Raw genomic sequence first — 19,845 nt, forward strand, 5'->3', positions numbered from 1 at the left:
CGGCAAATGTGATTTTCGGTGTTGGTTCGCCCGAATTAAATTACACCTTCTCGGTGAACTACACAATTTTCTTTAATCCCAAATTAAATCATCTTTCACATACCATTAACTAATAACCATGAAGTCTTTCGTTAAGACATTCCCGAATTGGTATCGTCATACCAATTGACTTGCAAGTTATTCCAATTATGCCAAATCATAACAATTTGACTAATTTTTACTCCAAATTTCATTTAAAATTCAAAATCATAGCCCTTAAGGACGTTTCTGAAACCTTTATACCGTTTTACCATTTAATGCAATGCAATATTTCAAAAGATGAGTTAAACAGATAGTATCCTTATCTAAAGCCAAGTTAAAAAAGTGGGTTGAGGTTCATGTCATTAACATCATACAAAATTCATAAACATTGTGAAAATCCAATTTGCCAATTTCCATCATTATCACGAGACACCAATTCAGTCCAAAATCCACCATTTAACCCATGGATGAAATTATTTAAATAAGAGAAAATAATGCATGTGTTCAACAATCAAAGACCCTCAACCTAGTTTAATCAAACATTAAAAAACACTTAAACATCAAGTAAATTGAACCAATAATACAATAATTAAAATAGGGAGTGTCCAACATGCTTTTTTGATGGAAGGAATTGAGAAAACCTTGAATTTGAAGTCTTGGAGATTGAATTTTTGAGAAAGTTCCTTATTTGGTGTTCTTGAGAATTTGGGAGGAGATAAATCGTGTATTTGGATTGTGGGATGAGGGAAAGCATGTTAGTATTAGTTATAGGATGATTTAAGATGTAAATGAGTAGTTTGTCCTCGAAAAACTAAAAAGAAACGTGTGTTTTAGCATCTCAGAAAACATGGGCGTACTATGCCCTTAATACTGAGCATACAGGGTGTGTCGCGCTCTTATCGTGGAGCTCTTAGGACGTGTCAGGCCCTTATCGCGGACCCTTACTTATTGGCTTGTGAAAATGCTCATAACTGTTTGCTCGGGTATCAGATTAAGGCGAAACCGGATGCATTGGAAAGATGACTCAATTATCTTTCATTTGGTGGGTCTTGATCTCCAAAATTCCATATATTTCAAAAGTTATACACGTTCAATGTTGACCCTTGTAGGATTGAATACCAAAATTCAGTCGATATTTATACCAAAAATAAAATAAAAATAAAAAATCCACTGGATAACAAAAGTTCTCAACTCAACTTTGCTCTAAGTATTTCATATGAATATTCTTCACACCGAAAGCACTTTACACTCTAGTTGAATGATCATGACACTTACATTTATAAAGCAATCATTGAGTTCGAATTTATACACGTAGGAGTGATGGTTTGAATTCTAACCTGAAAATGTGGAGTGTTACAATAACTAATTTCAATATGATACTACTATTTGACCGTATATATGAGAGTAGGAATAACTTGTTCTAATATTAATTACTAATCATTATATAATATATTTCAAATCTAACAATCAAACAAGGAATAACACGATACTAAATTTTTATCCCAAGATTACATATGTTTTTCCAGCGTACCAGGCAACCCCTTAGTATTAATAAGAAGTGCAAATATTTAAGAAGAAAAAATTAATCTACTTTTACTTTTAATAAATAGGAGTCACTTAATAAACTTTATTTTGTATTTTTATATTTTAACGCATTTGAAAAGAACTAAAAAGACAATTAAAACGGGACAGAAGAACTATTTATTACTCCCTCCGATTCGAATTAGTTGACCCTCTTTCTAAGTTGACTCTCTTTCTAAAAAAAAATTATTTCAATTTACTTGTCTAACTTATCAAATCAAGATTATTTTATATAAATTCTTCCCATTCTACCCTTAATAGGTATTAAATATAATTATACTTTTTCAAATTTTTTAAAAATAACACTTATATTTTCAATACAAACTTTATGAAACTTGACTTTTTTTCTTCTTTTCAAAGAGTACTACTAGTATTCCTATAAGATTTTCAATCCATGCATGCATATGCTACAATTTTCCATACTTAATTAATTATTGAGTCTTACAATATTAAGAAGGGTAAAAAAATAAAATATACTTCTAATCATTGGATTTCTTAATGGGTGTGCCAAGGTTGAAAGGGTCATCAAATTCGAAAGAGAGGGAGTAATTAAGTTGGCGCACATAATTGCTACTATTGGTTAAAGGAATTTGTTGTAGTTTTTTATATGGTATTGATGAGCTAAATTTTGGGTCCAACTACTAACTACATTACTTATTACAGTAGTTTTCATATAGTTTTTAAAATATAAATTTCATCTTTAAGACTTTAAAATTTTGTATTCGGATTAAGATGAACATCTAGATATTTTGATCCTTGTACTGTGAATTAACTCGTGAATTATTATCTTCACATAAATTGGGATCAAAGAAATAAAAACTACAATTTATTTGATCGACTTTGTTATAATAGATAGATGATGTGTAAAAGGGAGAAATGAAAAAAAAAATTTACAAGGTAAAGAATTAAATTTTTAATAACACTGTTAAAATTCAGACAACCTAACAAATGAACTACGAAGCTTCCTCCGACCGAAATAATTGTATATTGAGAGAGGGAGAGAAATAGGATCCGAGGTGGCTGGTGTCTCTTGCAATGTCCAGTAGCTAATTGGACACTATATATCCAACTACACCCCGACACCCCTTTTTCCACATATTTGTCATCCTCCCCTTACTTTACTTTCACCGGAACAACAATTTAAAGTTTATGAATTTTAATTTAAAATTTATGAATTCTAATATATCATCAAGCTTATAATTTATTTAATTTATAAATTCATAATTAAGTACATGTACATAGTCAAATACAAAATTTATCTAAATGAAAATTATTAAATTCATCCGAACTCATATCAAATATTCCATTGGTATTGTGCCCCTGCCTCACAAGGCAGTATACAGTAGTACAAGTACATCCTTTCTCCTAACAAACAGAATAGTGATGGTGATGTTAGCTAATAATTAAAAAAGAGTTCTTCTTGTTGAAATTAACGGAATTAAAACAGAGATAATATATAGAAAATGAATATATATATATATATATATATATCAATCATCTGACTGAGTCACCTCACCAGAAAGGCAGAAACTCTCCCTCTTTCGGTTTTAGGGTCCCCCATGTTGCTGTTTTCATTTTTATTATTATTGTCGTATGTAACACCAGTTACTGCCAATTGCTAATGGACCATCCACGTCCCCCCTTTTTTTCTTTCTAAATCACTTTGCTTGTATATTCTATAAGTAAATATGGCTGTGTATTAAAATTTTTGCTATAACCAACATGAGTTGTGATATAGTGGATGAGGCTGCTCTACCCTTAATCAGAGGTTGAGAGTTTGACCCTGGGTATGAAGAAAACTCTGTTGAGAGCGCTGCCACCTTAATGGGCCCTGCAATGCGCGATCCGGATTAGTCGGGGCTCCAATGCGGGCACCGAACACCGAATGAGAAAACCAAAAATTTTTTTTTTTGCTATACGACGAATTAGAAAAAAGGCGAAATAATAAAAATCTATCATACGCAGTCTTATCGTACATTTGTATAAGTGTTAATATTTCTTTGTTTGGTTTAGAGTTTAAACTGCAGAGATGGCAGCCGGCCGGCCCTAAAGGGCAGCCAAAAAAGGATATTGGGGAACTCAATGGAGCTTGGTTTAATTAGAAACTAATTATCTGCATCTAATAATGTCTACCAATCAACTTATTAAGTATGTACTGTTATTATGATGACTAAATGATATTAGTTGATCAACGATTTTAAGTTATCCTTTCTCCGTCCATATTTACTTGTCTATTTTTCTATTTTAGGATGTATAACAATACTTGTTCAATTTATAAAATCAGTTCTACCCATTTTACACTTAGCATTAAATATAATTCAATATCTAATGCGTTTTTTAAAGTATTAAATTTATTATATTCAAAGGATATAATATGATAAAATTACCCGTATTATTTACTGCTTCTTACTCTCTGTGCCAATACATAAGTGGACAAGTAAAGATGGACGAAGAAAGGAGTATATGATCCTTTTGATCCAAAATACATGTTATGTTTCGCTTATCGAAAGTCAAATTAGATGAACTTTGATCCATATATAAAAAATATATATTTTTTAACCATATTGATATAAGAAGAATTACAATTTAATTATAGTATTTTATATACAGTTTTCAAAATATCTAAATTTTAATTTAATTCAAAATATTGAGTTAGTTAGTCTAATCTAATTTTGACTTTTGAAGATAAATCTTTCAGAAAGCAATACGTAACAATGATTTTGGGACGAAGGAGATAATGTAAAGAATTTTTACAGTATGACGTTTTTACTATTTTTTCCCATATATGGCAATTACACTTCTCTATGTTCTGTTCACCTAGATCTTATATGAATATATCCTTTACACATGCACACATCTTTTTCTTTATATCCAAAAGACAATGCACGTGTGAGCTTAGCTTGATACATATATAGGTGACCTCTTTTGGATGTTGTAAAATTGTGGATAAATAAATATGATTAAAAATAAATTTTGGCTTTTAAGTTAACTTTAAAAGTTAGTTGATGAGGTGATAATTTTTCAAAATCATATAATTAAAGAGGTCAAGTAATTTATCATTCATCATTCAAAATTGGACACTTAAAACGTGATCAATAATATAAGTGGGGACTCAATATTAGATATATCATAAATTGTAACCAGACTCAACGATCATGATTAGAAATGAACTTTTTTTGTATGCATAAAATATAAATTCGGGAAAAAAATAACAGATACAAATAGCGTGCGACCACAAACAATAAAGAATGATCAGTTGAACACGTACTCTTTTGTCGAAAAGAAATATCGTATGCATATAAAATTATATGAAGTATATATAGAACACAATTTACTGGATATATATGTCAATCCAAATTCCAACATGGTACTGCCATCATAGGCTTAAATATGAACCAAATGTACACTAAGAATATTACAATAGTAAAGTCACGAGGATTTTTAATACACAGTAGGTGCACATGCAATCTGAAATTTAAGCTGCCGGTTTTGCACATATCTATATAACCAAAGGTATCTCTGTCTTTTGTTCTTCAAAATAAAAATGATGGAAAATAATATATAAGGGGACCATATGTATAGTTTACCCAACCACTTTTGGAACTAAGCTATCGGAGTTTACTATTTTGGAATACATGCATGAAATATTATTTTCATATATACATATAATTAATTCTTTGTGGATTCTTAAAGAGAGAGGGACACCCAAACAAACCTCACCTAATCTCATACTCTTTGGTTCTTTTACTTAACCCAAATTCTCTTGGGAAAGCCAAAAGTATATTACGAATATGACATGACCTAGCTACACACTCACCCAAACCATGCAGACAAACTATATTTACTGATAATACGGCCAAATATTTTTTACACTATATAGCAACATGCATGTGTATAGTACATTTCATTAGTTATAATAAATTATGAATTTAAGTAATTATATAGATTGATGGTATATGATTTTATTAATGCATAGCATCATTTACAAAGTTTTAATTTGTAAGTTACTACTTTATATGCTTTTTATAAAAATTTATAGTTATATGATTTTTAAAGAGTGGAGGATCAAAAATACATCAAAATTATTTTAATTCTTTGAGTTTCATGTAGGAACTATCAGAAGTGTGAGTTTATTCCTACCTGCTCAACTATCACCTTCTATTTATCAAAACATACTTTAACTATCAAATGTTCACTTTCCTATTTGAAATATCACCTTCATCGTTCAAGTAGGAAAAGTGAACAACTCATAGTTAAGATGTGATTTGACAAATAACTAGTGATAATTTAGGTATGAAACTTGCACTATGAGTTTAAGTTTGATGCATCGTTGGTGTATTTTTTTTTTACACCATCATGTGACTTTTATCTGTTGTAGCAGGTCATTCATTTTTATATTTTTACCTGAGAAATGGATGACCTGCTACAATAGATAATAGTTACCTGATAGTGAAAAAAAATACATCACGGTGCACCAAACTTAAATTCTAACCCAATAATGTAAAAAATTTATCTAGCTTCCAATTCATCAAATTACGTCCTATTATAGTAATTATAAAATTTTTTACACTATTAATATAATTTACATGTGATGGATAACTTGTTCCACTTATTAATTGTGTGCACTTATTTAAAATTATCTTTACCCAGTGTGAATATATTTTTTTGCAGTAAAAGTATAGAATAAGCTAATTGAACAGTAAAATTAATGTCCGTATTTGCAAATAAGACGACAAACTTGACATTCCTTTGATCGGCGAAACAATTCCCTCCCATGTTCTAATAAAAATCCAACATGTTTGCTACATTTTATATTATTTTGTTATCTTTGTTTGGTATCTTGTGTTTGGTGACAAGACATGTAAATAATTTTTTTCTCACATGCAACTTAATGAACATATATTGACGAGAAGATTGGATATCTTTTGAATTGTTGGAATTTACTCTTTTGGCCAAAATAATGGAAGTACGTATGTAGTTGACAATTTACACTTCCTTGGAGTTACATAACAATTAACCTAAGATCATATGATTTTTTCGTAATGTTAAATTTCTAGAGTTTGAAATTATTCGTAAATGAGGTATACATGTTACACTCTTAACGGAAAAGTATATCTTTTATCGCCAGTAATTTAATTAAACATTTAGTAATTTAAAATATCTGGTTAATTTGACAATAAAAAATTGAAACTATTTGGAACAAGTCTGATATGATGTTCGGAAAAATAAAGTTAACAATGAGTTGGACAAATGTCGTTGATTGTTCGTCATATTAATTAGGGATGATTTTTACTAAAGGAAAATCACAAATGTCCATATATATATTGGCAGCAATTTAATCCCTGTTCTAAATTTTCATCCAATAATCTGATCTGCAAATTAAATTAAAGATGTTGATTGGCGTTAATCAACTGTTTTTTTTTTCTCTCAAAAAAATATTCTGATGGTTAAGTCTATCCATGAATCTATAGTGTCCTTTTATGTACTTAAAAAAGCCCTAGCCAAATATAATCGTAGGCCTTGGACTAGTTTTAAGTTTTTAGGGGAAAATGTTGTCCAAAGTATATACATATTCAAAATGTTCAAACTTACTTTCGTCCTGTAATATTCAAAGAAGGTGCAGTTGTTAAAAAAGTTGAAGACAAACAGAAATTTCATTTGACTGCTGGTCCAATTATCGTTTGTGTTTCCCTTAATAATGGGGAGTACTTGTTATTACCAAGTTCGATACCAGGAACGATCAAAGGAGAAATCTCAATTGTGAGTCTTGAATATGGAGTAATTCTTGAGAGGGCGCATTTTCCCTAAATGAATCCTATGTAGTGTAAATTTAAATTAATCGGACTCTAGAGTAGATATGAGATATCGAATGAAAAAGGGAAAAAAAAGAAGGTTCAGTAAAGAGGTGCTAAATTAGAAATAAACGAATAGCAAATAGTCAAGTACAATTATTTCTCCTTTATTAAGTGCTTAATTTGATATGACCCATGGTGGTCAAATATTTTTAGGTAAAAACTTCATTCGGTCGAGGCCAAATAGCTGACTTTCCATTACTAAAAATTACTGATTTGACTCATATCCATATCTTATCTAATTATTAGGTACTTAATTGATCGAGTGGCACATATACAATTATTGAAGACATAAGTACTGTCGTAACAAAAAAGAAATTATTTACTGTTGTAACAAAAAAGAAATTATTTTCTTCGTTCTGGGCCATACTTAGGAGCAAAAGAGGCCTTAGTTTTCAGTCAAAATCCATTAAAGATAAAATTAAACTCAACATTATTAGAAGCATATGGGATTTTCATTTAGAATGGCTTATATGGAAACAAAGGCGAAAAACTTGGGTAAGATTCACACACTTTCTAGCTCCATGACAGCGTGGAGTTTCAAATTTTACAGGTGAAACTCAAAAATATTATCAGGAACTTCCAAAATTTTAAAACTCCATGGCAACGTTTTTTTTTTTTCAATTATAGGGTTAAAAAAAGTGGGTGAATGCTCCTTTTGGGTCGTCTTTAATTTTTGCTCCTCAAATCTGTGGTCTTTAACTTTTGTACTTCAACAAAAGGTTAGCCAAATATCATTGACAGCAATGAGAGTGGCATCGATAGGTAGTTTTCCATAACAAAATTTGAGAACATCTAATGCAGATAAACAAAAATAGGTAGACATTAATCAAAACATACTGCCTCAGCACTTCTTGTGAATAGTCTTGGTGGCCTTGGCACTGGTTGGATCCTTCTTGTCAATGTTCTGATAATACCAACAGCAGCAGTTTGATGCATGTCCCTCACAGCAAAACGACCCAATGGTGGGTACTTTGAGAAGGTCCCAACAACCATAGGCTTTGCGGGAATCATCTTAACCATGCCGGCATCACCATTCTTTAAGAACTTGACCTCCTTCTCATGTTCCTTGCCAGACCACCTATCAATCTTGGTCAAGATTTCAGCAAACTTGACGGCAATGGGGGGGAGGTGTGGCAATCGAGAGCAGGGGCATATCTGTTTCCAATCTGTTCAGGATGGTTCATGATCACTTGGAAGGTGAAGCTGGAAGCCCGCGTCTGAGTCATTTTTGGAGTTGGAAGCTACAAACCACGCTTGAGATCCTTAACCACAACATTATTCACGTTGAATCCAGCATTGTCACCGGGAGGTGCCTCCTGAAGAGCTTTGTGGTGCATCTCAACAGATTTAACTTGAGTCACATCTTACTTTTTCTCACGGCCTTGCTCTGGACTCCATCTTGTGATTGTTCTCTCTTCAACAATATAATCATCTACGCATGATGGAGAAGCTGCACAACTTTGTTGTTGCTCAATATCAAGAATCAATAATGTTTTCGCCACACTACCACAAAGGCGAAGAGTGCAGTGGAAGTCGGACCAAACCCTCAAGCGACCATTTGCACTACCATCTTGTGCTGATAAAACGAGCACAGCATATTCAGAATGTACCAAAGCAGGATGATGACGATAGGCAACAAAGTCTACCCCATACTGAGAGCCCGATCTAACCACCCAGTTCTTACTTCTAAGGTGAGAAAAAGCTTTGACTAAGATAGGAAACTTGTCCTTCCTGGATGTCATATACTTCCATAACTCATTGTTGTTCAGTTCAGTGTCATTGTAGTCAACGACCGTAATGCATTTTAGAGAATATTGAAGGTAAAAAGCTTCTTCCATGGAGAGCTGAAACCATTGCTCATTCTTTTCTGATGTTACCCTAGGCCTACCAAAACATGCACGATTGAGGAGGTCAGTTAGCTCTGCATCTGCTTTAAGAAATACATTCGTACCAGAAAGCATTCCTCTAGAATTTGAGCTGATCAGAGAAGATTGGAACTGTCGGACTATTTCTGAAATTGGATCTGCAAGAGCTTTAACTTCTGCCCCTTTTCCTTTCCACCTCGGTCCCATTATTCACGTTCACAGCAATAAAAGAGTTCTAAATTCACGATATTCCTATTTACACCTGTTTGGACAAACCAACTTTGCCCCTTAAAAGAATGCAAGAAACTAGTTACATGGCTATACGACACATGATCATTAGAAAAGTAGACACCAGTTACAATATTTCAGAAGTACAAAATAAATTGCATTTTGCAACAGTAGAGATAAATTATGCGTATGAAGTCTTATAATACTATCGAATTCATGGAATGTGTCTTATTATGTCCAACATACAAATTAAATCAATGAATGGCAGAAACTATGCAGTAAATCAACTGAACCGATCCAAATAAAGAATCAATCAAGCACAACATGTATTAGTGAAAGAAAGCAATTATGTTGCACATTCGACAACTATGACTAGTAACTGATAGAAACAGAAGTCGGTCTCCAGATCATTTAGTTCTTTCTTGTTAATATCAGAGTCCCAAAATAATCAGCTACATTGAATATAACATGAAATCAAACCAGTTAATAAACATTGATTCATCAATCAATTTTGAAAATTGTAGATTCATTTTTCAATTAGGCCTACAAATATTGTAGCCAGAAGAGATATAGGTTTTATTAGAAGTATACAAGAACAGATTTAATATTTCTTCTGTCCCAATTTAGGTGGCATGGTTCCGATTCTGAGATTCAAACAGTTTAATTTTGACAGTGAATTTGGGCATGAATTCGGACATGAAATCTTTAAGCTTTTTGCAATAAAATTTATATACGTGAGAACTACGTAAAAATTACTAGTAAGTCCCAATAATTTATAAAAAAAAAATAGTCTGGTGTAGTAAAGCTACCGCTATGTGCGGTGTCTGGGGAAAACCCACTACAAGGGTGTATCTCGTAAGTCACAAAAAAATATGTAAAACCATTACGGTCAACGAAAGCGTTGTTTGAATATCGAAATCCGAAAGTTGCCACATAAATTGGGACGGACGGAGGGAGTATTTTTTGCATCTCACAGGAGATGTATAAAGCATCAAATCCATGGTTTCTTAGCAGGTACGAATATAAACAGACATGGATATGACATAATTGAAAGTAAATAAATAAGAAAATGGAGCTTACCTTCTTGAAATCGAAAATACAGAGGTTTTCCCGAACACAGCCGCTAGAAGAGGGCAAAGCAAATTGAAATAAGGCAATGATGAGAGAGGTTTATGAGTGTGTGTTTTACCTAAATGCCCTTGTCTTTTCTTTGATTTCCAAGGGCGGATTTCTAATAGGGAAGATTGGAGATTAAATTTAAAGATTAGAAGGAAATATATAAAATATATTTTATATGTTTTAACTGATGAAATACCAATTAAAATAAATGTAGCTTGATTTTACTTGGAAAACAAATGACCATAAGGGTTCGTAGAATTTATGATAAACTATCGATTTGATTTCATGTTACATTCAATCTAGCTAGCGGATTATTTATCGATCGTCGTTGTCTCTTGAACCAACATTGCACCTTAAGAAAATGGAATGAACCAGTTACAAGGCCATACAAAACATGATCGCTAGAAAAATAGACAACAGGTACAAAATTTTGAAAGTATAAAGTAAATTTCATTTTTTTTTTATAGTAAACCTGAATTATGCCTATGAAATCTTTGCTGACTGCGATAAAGTCACACGGATTAAGATCGGAGGTGGGAGTATTAATGAGACAAAGAATTAGAAGGAAATAAATAATTAACTATATACTCGTATATTTTACGTGAAATACCAATTAAAATAAATGTAGCTTAATTTTACTTGAAGGAAAACAAATGAATATAAGACTTCAATAGAACGCGAAAAAAGAAAAGACGTTTTATTCGGTACTCAAAATGGCATGTCTACAAGACAAGCAAGGAAACAAAATCCAACCGCAAGCAAGAAAAGAAACTAAAAAAAAGTAGATCCTAGATTGGCATGTACCATTCATGCCAAAACTCTTACTAGACTACTCAAAACCCATGATCATGTCACTACCCAAGTTCCCAATAATCTTCTTAAAATTGGCCATCTTCTTCTCTGGCTCTGATGCCTTGTCATGTGGAGAATCCGACGATGATGAAGGCAAGATGATTTGTTCACGTTGAGCATTGGCAATCCTCTTAAGCCTTCTCTCACCAATTCCATATGCAGCCGCAAGTTCTGGCCCTCTCAAGCTGTGCATCAACGAGTTCCTACCCACCAAGAACTGTGGATGGTTCTTCCTTGCTGATGTTGTGATGCCGAAGAACTCAAATGGGCCATTTGTCGAAGCAATTTGGCAGAAGGGGAAGTACCTTGGCACCCAAAACACGTCCCCTTGTCGTACTCTTGCATTCACGGCTAAAGTACCATTGGGATATACAATTTGGATCCTGCCGGTTCCTTTCAACACTACTCCATACTCTATTGCCGTTGGATTAACATGAGGTGCCATCATAGATCCCTACATTATCAAGGAAAAATATATAAAAGAGGTAAGATAATTTTAAGTTCATTGATGACACCATGATCTTGAATAATGTGAGGGTCATTACCGGAGATAGATGGACAAGGTAAACGCTATTGCCGGATTGTTTTAGAGGAGAGTAGTCACACTCGTCTACATTCTTGCTCCATCCATAGTCGTTCTTGAAATTGTGCTTCTTGTGGTAGAGATTGTATGTTGATGGAGCTTTATGATTCACACCCTTGACAACATCTTCTCTGTTTAATAAATTAAACAAAAATTTCCTCAATGACCATGTTGTTTCCTCCTCTTTGGGGCTAGATTCTCCCCCAAAATTCACAATCCTCTTCAAGTGAGCTAGTTTCTGGTGCGGTTCTTGGGCCAAGAATTTGGACCACATATTTGTGTGATGAGAACCAGATAGATGTACGATTGGACCCGAAGTTTGCCTGGTCAAAAGCGAGTTTAATTCTTCTGTTGAGACCTGCAGATTTGCATATTCTTATTCAGTTCTTTCCACTAACAAAATGTATCAAGAATAGGTAATTGATTCCCTTGAACACTTACGTTCAGAGCAGTTGATAATGTGTTATGATCGAATCCAGCAAGAACGGATGCAGGATGAACTCCACCGCCAATGAAGAACGACTGAACATTAACACGAGTTACAACGATTTGGGAAGAAAATTAGGACAATAAAACCAATACAAAAGAAGAAGAATTCTTGAGAAATTAGCTTTTGATACCTGGAAAGCATGCCACCCCATGGATTCTGAGGTAATATCAATGCTGCAAATAATGCGAAGCCTCTCGTTTTCTGCTCTATTCTCCAAGTAGAAAGCTGATCCAGCAGGAATTGTGTACACATCTCCATGCTTCAAATGCCTTTCTGCTAATTTATCCCTATAGATATGGCCAATTCTTGCTTGCCCTGTATTAATTTCATTAGAGGTGAACATTCTGGCTAGTTAAAGGAAATTATTGAACTTTTTATGCTATCCTCATACTTCAAAATGTAGGCAGATAATCTATCTTATTATGTTCCATGTTACTGATCCCATTTTTAATGAAAGATAACATATAAACATAGAAGTTAAACTCTTAACAATATCTAGAGAAATTGGAGAGAAGATATCGATGAAGTTGGATTACCATGCTGAACAAAGAGGACAAGATCCGAATCAAGGTATTGAGGGATGAAGAGGCTATTAGGTTCCATGGAGATGAAACCAATATGCATTGGACTATGTAGAGATGAACCCCTTCGATATCCACCCTTCACCAATCTCATCGATCCAGCATCAGTTCTCACAACATCATGTAACTGACGCAACAAGAACCATTTTTCTCCTTGAGTCCTTTGTTCGCTTTCTTCCTCTTCATAGGCACCAACAGAGGACACTAGTGCGTAGAAAAGTACCAGCACTAGAAGCAACAATGTCCTTGTATCTCCCATCTTCAACTTGTAGTTTTCTTTAATGATCAGTTTGGTTTTACTTATGACTTACGTGCAGATTCTAGCCATTTATATAGAGGGAATTGTGAGATTTGAAGGGAGCTGTTGTCAATCATGCAAGAATTTTAGGCTTTCTTTGGTGTATTATGAATGTTGAGATCCTGAAAAAAGAAATTAGTTTGAAATAAAGAAAAATCATTTGTCAAGGTTTGTATACAGAAACCAAATGTTATGAAACTGCAATTTGATGACCACTTCAAAGGCCTAATCTAGCGCTATTAAATAAAGAATTTAAGATGTATAAACTAATTTATTTGAAAGAAAATATAGTTTTTGCGGCATTCAAGGTCACCTCTTTTTCCAATGAACCAATCAATTGTTTGTGACAACATATTATTGCTACTACAAACCTTTTTTGGCAATCAAAACTTGTAATTTTCTCGTCGCTATAGCCTTTGTTTATGTGGCGTGGCGACCGCTTTCTGGAACACTATTGATAATAAGGGGTGTTCATGATTCAGTTTGAGTTGGTTTTCCTTTAAAAGAAAATCTAATTAATGAAGTCGATTTTAAGTGTTAACATTAAATCAAACTAATTAAGTCAATTTTTCAAATATTAAAGCCAAATCAGACTAATTAGGTTGATTTTTCATTGCTTCTGTTTTTGTGGATTTTTTGGTCTTCTATCAAACACATACTCCGACTACTATATTCCAACATAACGTACACAACCAAGCCGTCCAAGCCACTTATTTTTTAAGAAAATGTGTCATTTACCAAGATTTATTGATGATAATTAAATTAAATAGTGATGAATAATAAAGGACTCGATTAAAAATAAGTTATTTTTAGCCTGAAATAATTCTTGGATTTATAATGATATCAACTAGAATGTAAATACCAAGAACTAAATTACTACCAAGGCAATGAATGACTAGGAAGTAAGAGTGCAAAAGATTAAAAATACACCATAAAATTTCAAAAGTTTTCTATAAAACTCACAAATGCATGATTATAATTTATTAATAGGTCTTTCCAATAATTTGTTTGGTTGGGTTTTTAGTTATCTATGTAAGCATCGGCAACGACCCTTCTGTTACCACTAAAGGCAAATTATTGTCTTTTGGTGACAACATCATTGCCACAAAAGGACTTGTTTCTTGTGGTGTAAGCTGTACACATTTTCTCTCCGTGTTTATTTTCACAGCATCATGGAAACTTTGGCAGAAGAAATCAACATGGAAATCAAGTTTGGACTCTATTAAAAGTTAGTCAATCAATTATGGAGTAAAGTTCTTTCTATTCAGGATTCGAGAGGATGGGTAGGCTATTATGAAAATACATTGAGAGTGAGTTCGCACATCTATATTTAAATATTATAGAAAAATATAACACTACTATATATAATCTAGGATGGGGAGGATGGGTTCGCGTGAACCCCACCTAAAAACGCCCCTGGTTCTTTTTAAACTTTTTTTTTTTTTTTTGTAGGAGATAAGTTTTATACAGAGGATGATTTTTTGATTAAATTTATTATTAGTTGTTTATCAATTCCTTTAGTGACCATGTAATGGATAATCATATAAGCTTGCACAAATTGAAACATCTAGCAATTGTTAATGAGATTTGTATCTTATGTGAGTTTTAACTAGTACAAACCAAATTAAATGATCAAGTGCCTAAAAGCTGAAACAGAAGCTAGTGTGATGCAAATCTGGTCAATTTTTCTTCACTATACAAGCTTTTACGTTTGGAATTTGGAGCTATGATTTCATCACCATAGAATCAAGTATAAATGTTGTTAATGAAGTTCAAAAAACATATAAAATTCATGTCAAAAAAAGAATCCGTTTTATTCACAACTCAAAAGGGCAATGCGTCACAAGACGAATAAGAAAACTCAAATCAAATGAAAGGAAAACGGAAAAGAAAAACGAAGTTCGAAAAGCTGGGTTTGAGCTCATGCCATAACTCAACTAGACCAGCTACGCACTAGAATTTCCACTAAACTAATAAAAACCAATGTCCATCCTCAGAGGAGAATCTGACGATGATGAGGGCAAGATAACTTGTTCACGTTGTGCGTTGGCAATCGTTTCAAGCCTTTTCTGATCAATTCCGAATGCAGCTGCAAATTCTGGCCCTCTCAAACTCTGCATCAATGAATTCTGACCCACCAAAAACTGTGGACGGTTCCTCCTTGCTGATGTTGTGAAGCCGAAGAACTCAAATGACCCATTATTTGAAGCAATTTGGCAGAAAGGGAAGTACCTTGGAACCCAAAAAACGTCCCCTTCTCGTACTCTGGCGTTCATTGCCAAAGTCCCATTCGGATACACAATTTGGACTCTGCCAGTCCCTTTCAACACTACTCCATACTCTATTGCTCTTGGATTAACATGAGGCGCCATCATGGATCCCTACGTTAACCGAGAAACATAGATAATATAAGTTTACGTTAACATGTCATAGTTGGCAACCTACCAACAAGAATAAAAAAAAATCCACGATCATGAATAATCAGGTCATTACCGAAGATAGATTGACAAGATAGACGCCATTGCCGGATATTCTTAAAGGAGAATAATCAGACTCATCCAACTTCTTGCTCCATCCATAGTCGTTCTGGAAATCAGGATTCCTGTTGTAGAGATTGTACGTTGATGGAGCTTCATGATTCACTCTCTTGACTGCGTCTTCCCTGTTTAATAGAGTAAATAGAATTTTCCTCAATGACCACGTTGATTGTTCCTCTTTGGGGCTAGATTCTTCTCCAAAATTCACAATCCTCTTCAAGTGAGCTAGTTTCTGGTGGGTTTCTTGGGCCAAGAATTTGGACCAAATGTTTGAGTGATCATGAGAACTAGATAAATGCACGATTGGCCCAGAAGATTGCCTGGTCAATAATGTCTTTAATTCTGATGTCGACACCTGCCATTTGTTCATAATCTTGACTCAGTTTTTTCCACTAGTAAATGTATCGAGAGTTAGTAAATTCCTCGAATACGTACATTAAGAGCAGTTGATAATGTGTTGTGATCGAATCCAGCAAGAATGGATGCTGGATGAACTCCACCACCAATGAAGTAAGACTGCAAAGTATTTCGAGTTTCAATGTTTTGGGATGAAAATTAGAAAAATCGATCTAATATAAGAAATGGATTAAAAGACCATTTTATCGAAAAATAGCTTAGGATACCTGGAAAGCATTCCACCCCATGGATTCTGAGGTAATATCAATACTGCAAATAATGTGAAGTCTCTGTTCTTCAGCTCCATTTTCCAAATAGAAAGCTGATCCAGCAGGAATTGTGTACACATCTCCTTGCTTCAAATGCCTTTCTGCTAATTCATCCCTATAGATGTGTCCAACTCTCGCTTCCCCTGTATTCATTTCATCAAACGATGAATATTCAAGGAAAGGATTGAACTTTTAACGCTACCCATATACTTCAAAATGTTACTTATCCCGCTTTTAATTAAAAACATTTACACTTAGAAGTTAAACTCTTATTAAAAAAAACTAGAAAAAGAGAAGATGGAAGTTTAATTACCATGGTGAACAAAGAGGACAAGATCGGAATCAAGGTACTGAGGGATGAAGAGACTATTAGGTTCCATGGAGATGAAACCAATATGCATTGGACTATGAAGATATGAACCCCAACGATAGCCACCCTTCACCATTCTCATCGACCCAGCGTCAGTTTTCACAACATTATGTAAGTGACGCAACAAGAACCATTTTTCTCCTTGTGTTCTTTGCTCATTTTCTTCCTCTTCATAGGCACCAACATAGGCCACTAGTGTAGTGAAAAGTACCAGCACTAGAAGCAACAGTGTCCTAACCTTTTCCATCTCAACTTGTAATAAAGAAGAATGTCTTCGAAGTTTTCTTTAATCAGTTTGGTACATTGGAGAGTGAAGGGTCTGTAGTTGTTTATATAGAGGGAATGATGAGATTTTAAGGGGAGTTGTCGTAAACCATGCAATTTTTCTAGGCTTTTCTTGTATACAAATCATTTGGTGAACTTATGCCAAATCTGATGACCACTTCAAAGGGCTACTCTACCGCACTAAAAGAATGTATTTAACTTTTAACATGTACTATATACTAATTTTTACACTTGTATTAAGGTTACCAATCAGCTTTAGTATAAACAATTCATAACAAAACTATAATACAATTTTCGCAGGATACATAGATAGATATTGTAATTTGGACACGAATGGAAATTGAACACCCAAATTTCCAAATGACCATATAGACACGTCATCCTTACTATATCTTGTAGACACTTGATGTGACAAAATATTTGTCTTTCAAATAAATTAGAGCGCGTGAAGTCTTATTTTTACTCATATTTTTCATTTTTATCTAGGAAAACCCTTGAAAATCAGTCTCTCCTCCGGCGATGGGAATAAATGGTCACTCCGGCTTGAACTCTTCTCCCCTATCAAATTCCAAATCCAAAATCAATATTTCATACATGATAGTTGATTTCAAAAAGCTAAATTTGTGCAAGACTAGAATTACAATAGAAAATGTTAAATTACATCTTATCTTTTAAAATTATTTTGTCACGTCGAGTGCAACTCACACAATAGATCTTGGGGATGAGTGCCTCTACCAGGCTAACTTACTCACGCAATAGATCTTGGGGACGAGTGCGTTTACCAGGCTAACTTACTCACGCAATAGATCTTGGGGACGAGTGCGTTTACCAGGCTAACTTAAATCAAGATAAGGTATCTAAACGGTCATAATGAAAGCGTCAGTGGTGGCCAAATGTAAATGTATATATATGTATTATACCCCGTACATTTTTTTACAGTATCAAGTAATCCCATCATTTTTTTTAATTGCTCTCCTTATTTTTTATAAGTCAATTTGACTAAGTTTCAAAGCTAAATTGAATTAGACTTATTTAATTTATTTTTTAAAAATTATAATTTGATATTTAAAAACTACATGAAAAGTACTATAAATTGCAATTTTTCTTTTTTAATTTGATTAAAAATATATTTTAAAAAATTGTTCAAAATTTGAATTCTTAGATTCTAAAAAAGAAAAGGGAGCAATTAAAGAGGAATAGAAAGAATATTTAATAACCAATGGATGTAATTGTCTTTAAGTATGGATTGATCACAATAAAAAATAACATAAACAATTTCTTCTAACCGATTAAAAAAACAATTTACACTGTTAGCAAATTTGAATAATATCAATGACAACTGGCGTAAAATAATTGTTAAGAATTCACATCAGAAAAGAGATGGACAGTTGATATCCTTATACGAACTTGGACATTGGACAATCCTCACCCTAGCTAGTTTAGACGCAAAATTCATTTCCTTACAATAATCAGTTAGAATATTTAAGAACCCTTTGTTATTACTATTAGTTTTGTATTTGCTCTTATAGAAAACAAAAAACTCCTCTCTCTAAACTTAGCCAGGACTAAGTTGACTAGCACCTTGGTTTTTGGGTCAAAATTCTGGTCATTTCCATTCAACTTGACTTATTAGTCAAAGCTAACTGATATTTTGTTTTGTTTGTGGTCAAGAGAAGGAATCACTAGAACATATGTTCTTTTGTTGTCCTAAGTCTAGAAATCTTGAAAATGAGTCCTGTAATTTTGCCTGAGTCAATGATTGTTCAGCTTATCTGTATACATAATGTGGTTTATTTGGAAAGCTAGAAATCACTGGGTGCTGATAGGAGGGATGCTTCTTTTACCGTGTCAAGGGCATTATTTTATATTAATGATTATGGTGAGCTTGTAAATATTAATATTGTCATAAATAAACAACATATATAGACTACCAACATTTCAGTTTTTCATACTAATTGTAAAAGTTCGAACCATGAAAAGAATCACTTCAATAAACCAATCCGTCTTATTCACAACTCAAAGGGTAAAGTGTCTTGTGTCCAACAAGAACACCGAGGAAACAAAATCAGATCGCATCAAAGTGAAAACAGAAAATATCCAGAAAAAAAATAGTTGCAAAACTGGCATTGAGCTCTCATGCCATAACTCAACTAGACCAACGACGTACAAGAATTCCCACTAAACTAATAAAAATCCGTACATTGCCTCGTCGTCAGGAGAATCTGATGATGATGGCAAGACTATGTAGTGTTTTAACCTGTTAGTGTTTTTCCAGGCTATTAGTCCCGCTTCTTATGAAAGACTATGTAGTTATCGTTTAGGCAACTTGATGAATTCTTTTTATACAATGTCAATGTATAAGAAGTTAAACTCTTAATTACCGTGATGAACAAAGAGGACAAGATCGGAATCAAGGTATGTCACACCCCTTTTTTATGTGCACAAAAGAATGTATATTTTTAAAGTTCGAAAGGGCTTTATTATTTAAGTGACAAGAAATGAAAGTTTGCTTCAG

General features: G+C 33.4%; 3 protein-coding genes and 1 pseudogene across 5 annotated transcripts; all 4 read right to left on the reverse strand.

The window, feature by feature from the left end:
* Positions 1–8,146: 8,146 nt before the first annotated feature.
* On the reverse strand, positions 8,147–8,683 carry LOC107875576 (annotated as a pseudogene).
* LOC107875575 (tRNA-splicing endonuclease subunit Sen2-1-like) lies at positions 8,147–10,778 on the reverse strand. 3 transcript variants are annotated; one of them, XM_016722341.2, is made up of 2 exons: positions 10,631–10,778; positions 8,147–9,584 (listed from the first exon to the last, which is right to left on the reverse strand). In XM_016722341.2, the coding sequence occupies exon 2, from the start codon at positions 9,527–9,529 to the stop codon at positions 8,822–8,824; it is 708 nt and encodes a 235-aa protein (XP_016577827.1). In that variant the 5' UTR covers positions 9,530–9,584; positions 10,631–10,778; the 3' UTR covers positions 8,147–8,821. The 3 variants fall into 3 exon arrangements, with proteins under 3 accessions (XP_016577827.1, XP_016577826.1, XP_016577828.1); XM_016722340.2 differs by having other exon boundaries at positions 8,147–9,609; XM_016722342.2 differs by having other exon boundaries at positions 8,147–9,601; positions 10,631–10,723.
* A 564-nt stretch (positions 10,779–11,342) lies between these two features.
* Positions 11,343–13,706, reverse strand: LOC107875419 (vicilin-like seed storage protein At2g28490). Its single transcript, XM_016722134.2, has 5 exons — positions 13,131–13,706; positions 12,725–12,909; positions 12,546–12,626; positions 12,067–12,462; positions 11,343–11,975 (listed from the first exon to the last, which is right to left on the reverse strand). The coding sequence occupies exons 1-5, from the start codon at positions 13,432–13,434 to the stop codon at positions 11,499–11,501; spliced, it is 1,443 nt and encodes a 480-aa protein (XP_016577620.2). The 5' UTR covers positions 13,435–13,706; the 3' UTR covers positions 11,343–11,498.
* Positions 13,707–15,262: 1,556 nt separating this feature from the next.
* On the reverse strand, positions 15,263–17,422 carry LOC107875421 (vicilin-like seed storage protein At2g28490). Its single transcript, XM_016722135.2, has 5 exons — positions 16,989–17,422; positions 16,634–16,818; positions 16,446–16,526; positions 15,967–16,365; positions 15,263–15,854 (listed from the first exon to the last, which is right to left on the reverse strand). Exons 1-5 carry the CDS (start codon positions 17,290–17,292, stop codon positions 15,444–15,446), a joined length of 1,380 nt encoding a protein of 459 aa, XP_016577621.2. The 5' UTR covers positions 17,293–17,422; the 3' UTR covers positions 15,263–15,443.
* Positions 17,423–19,845: the final 2,423 nt, after the last annotated feature.

Source organism: Capsicum annuum, chromosome 6 (assembly GCF_002878395.1).
Source record: "Capsicum annuum cultivar UCD-10X-F1 chromosome 6, UCD10Xv1.1, whole genome shotgun sequence".
Lineage (NCBI taxonomy): Eukaryota > Viridiplantae > Streptophyta > Magnoliopsida > Solanales > Solanaceae > Capsicum > Capsicum annuum.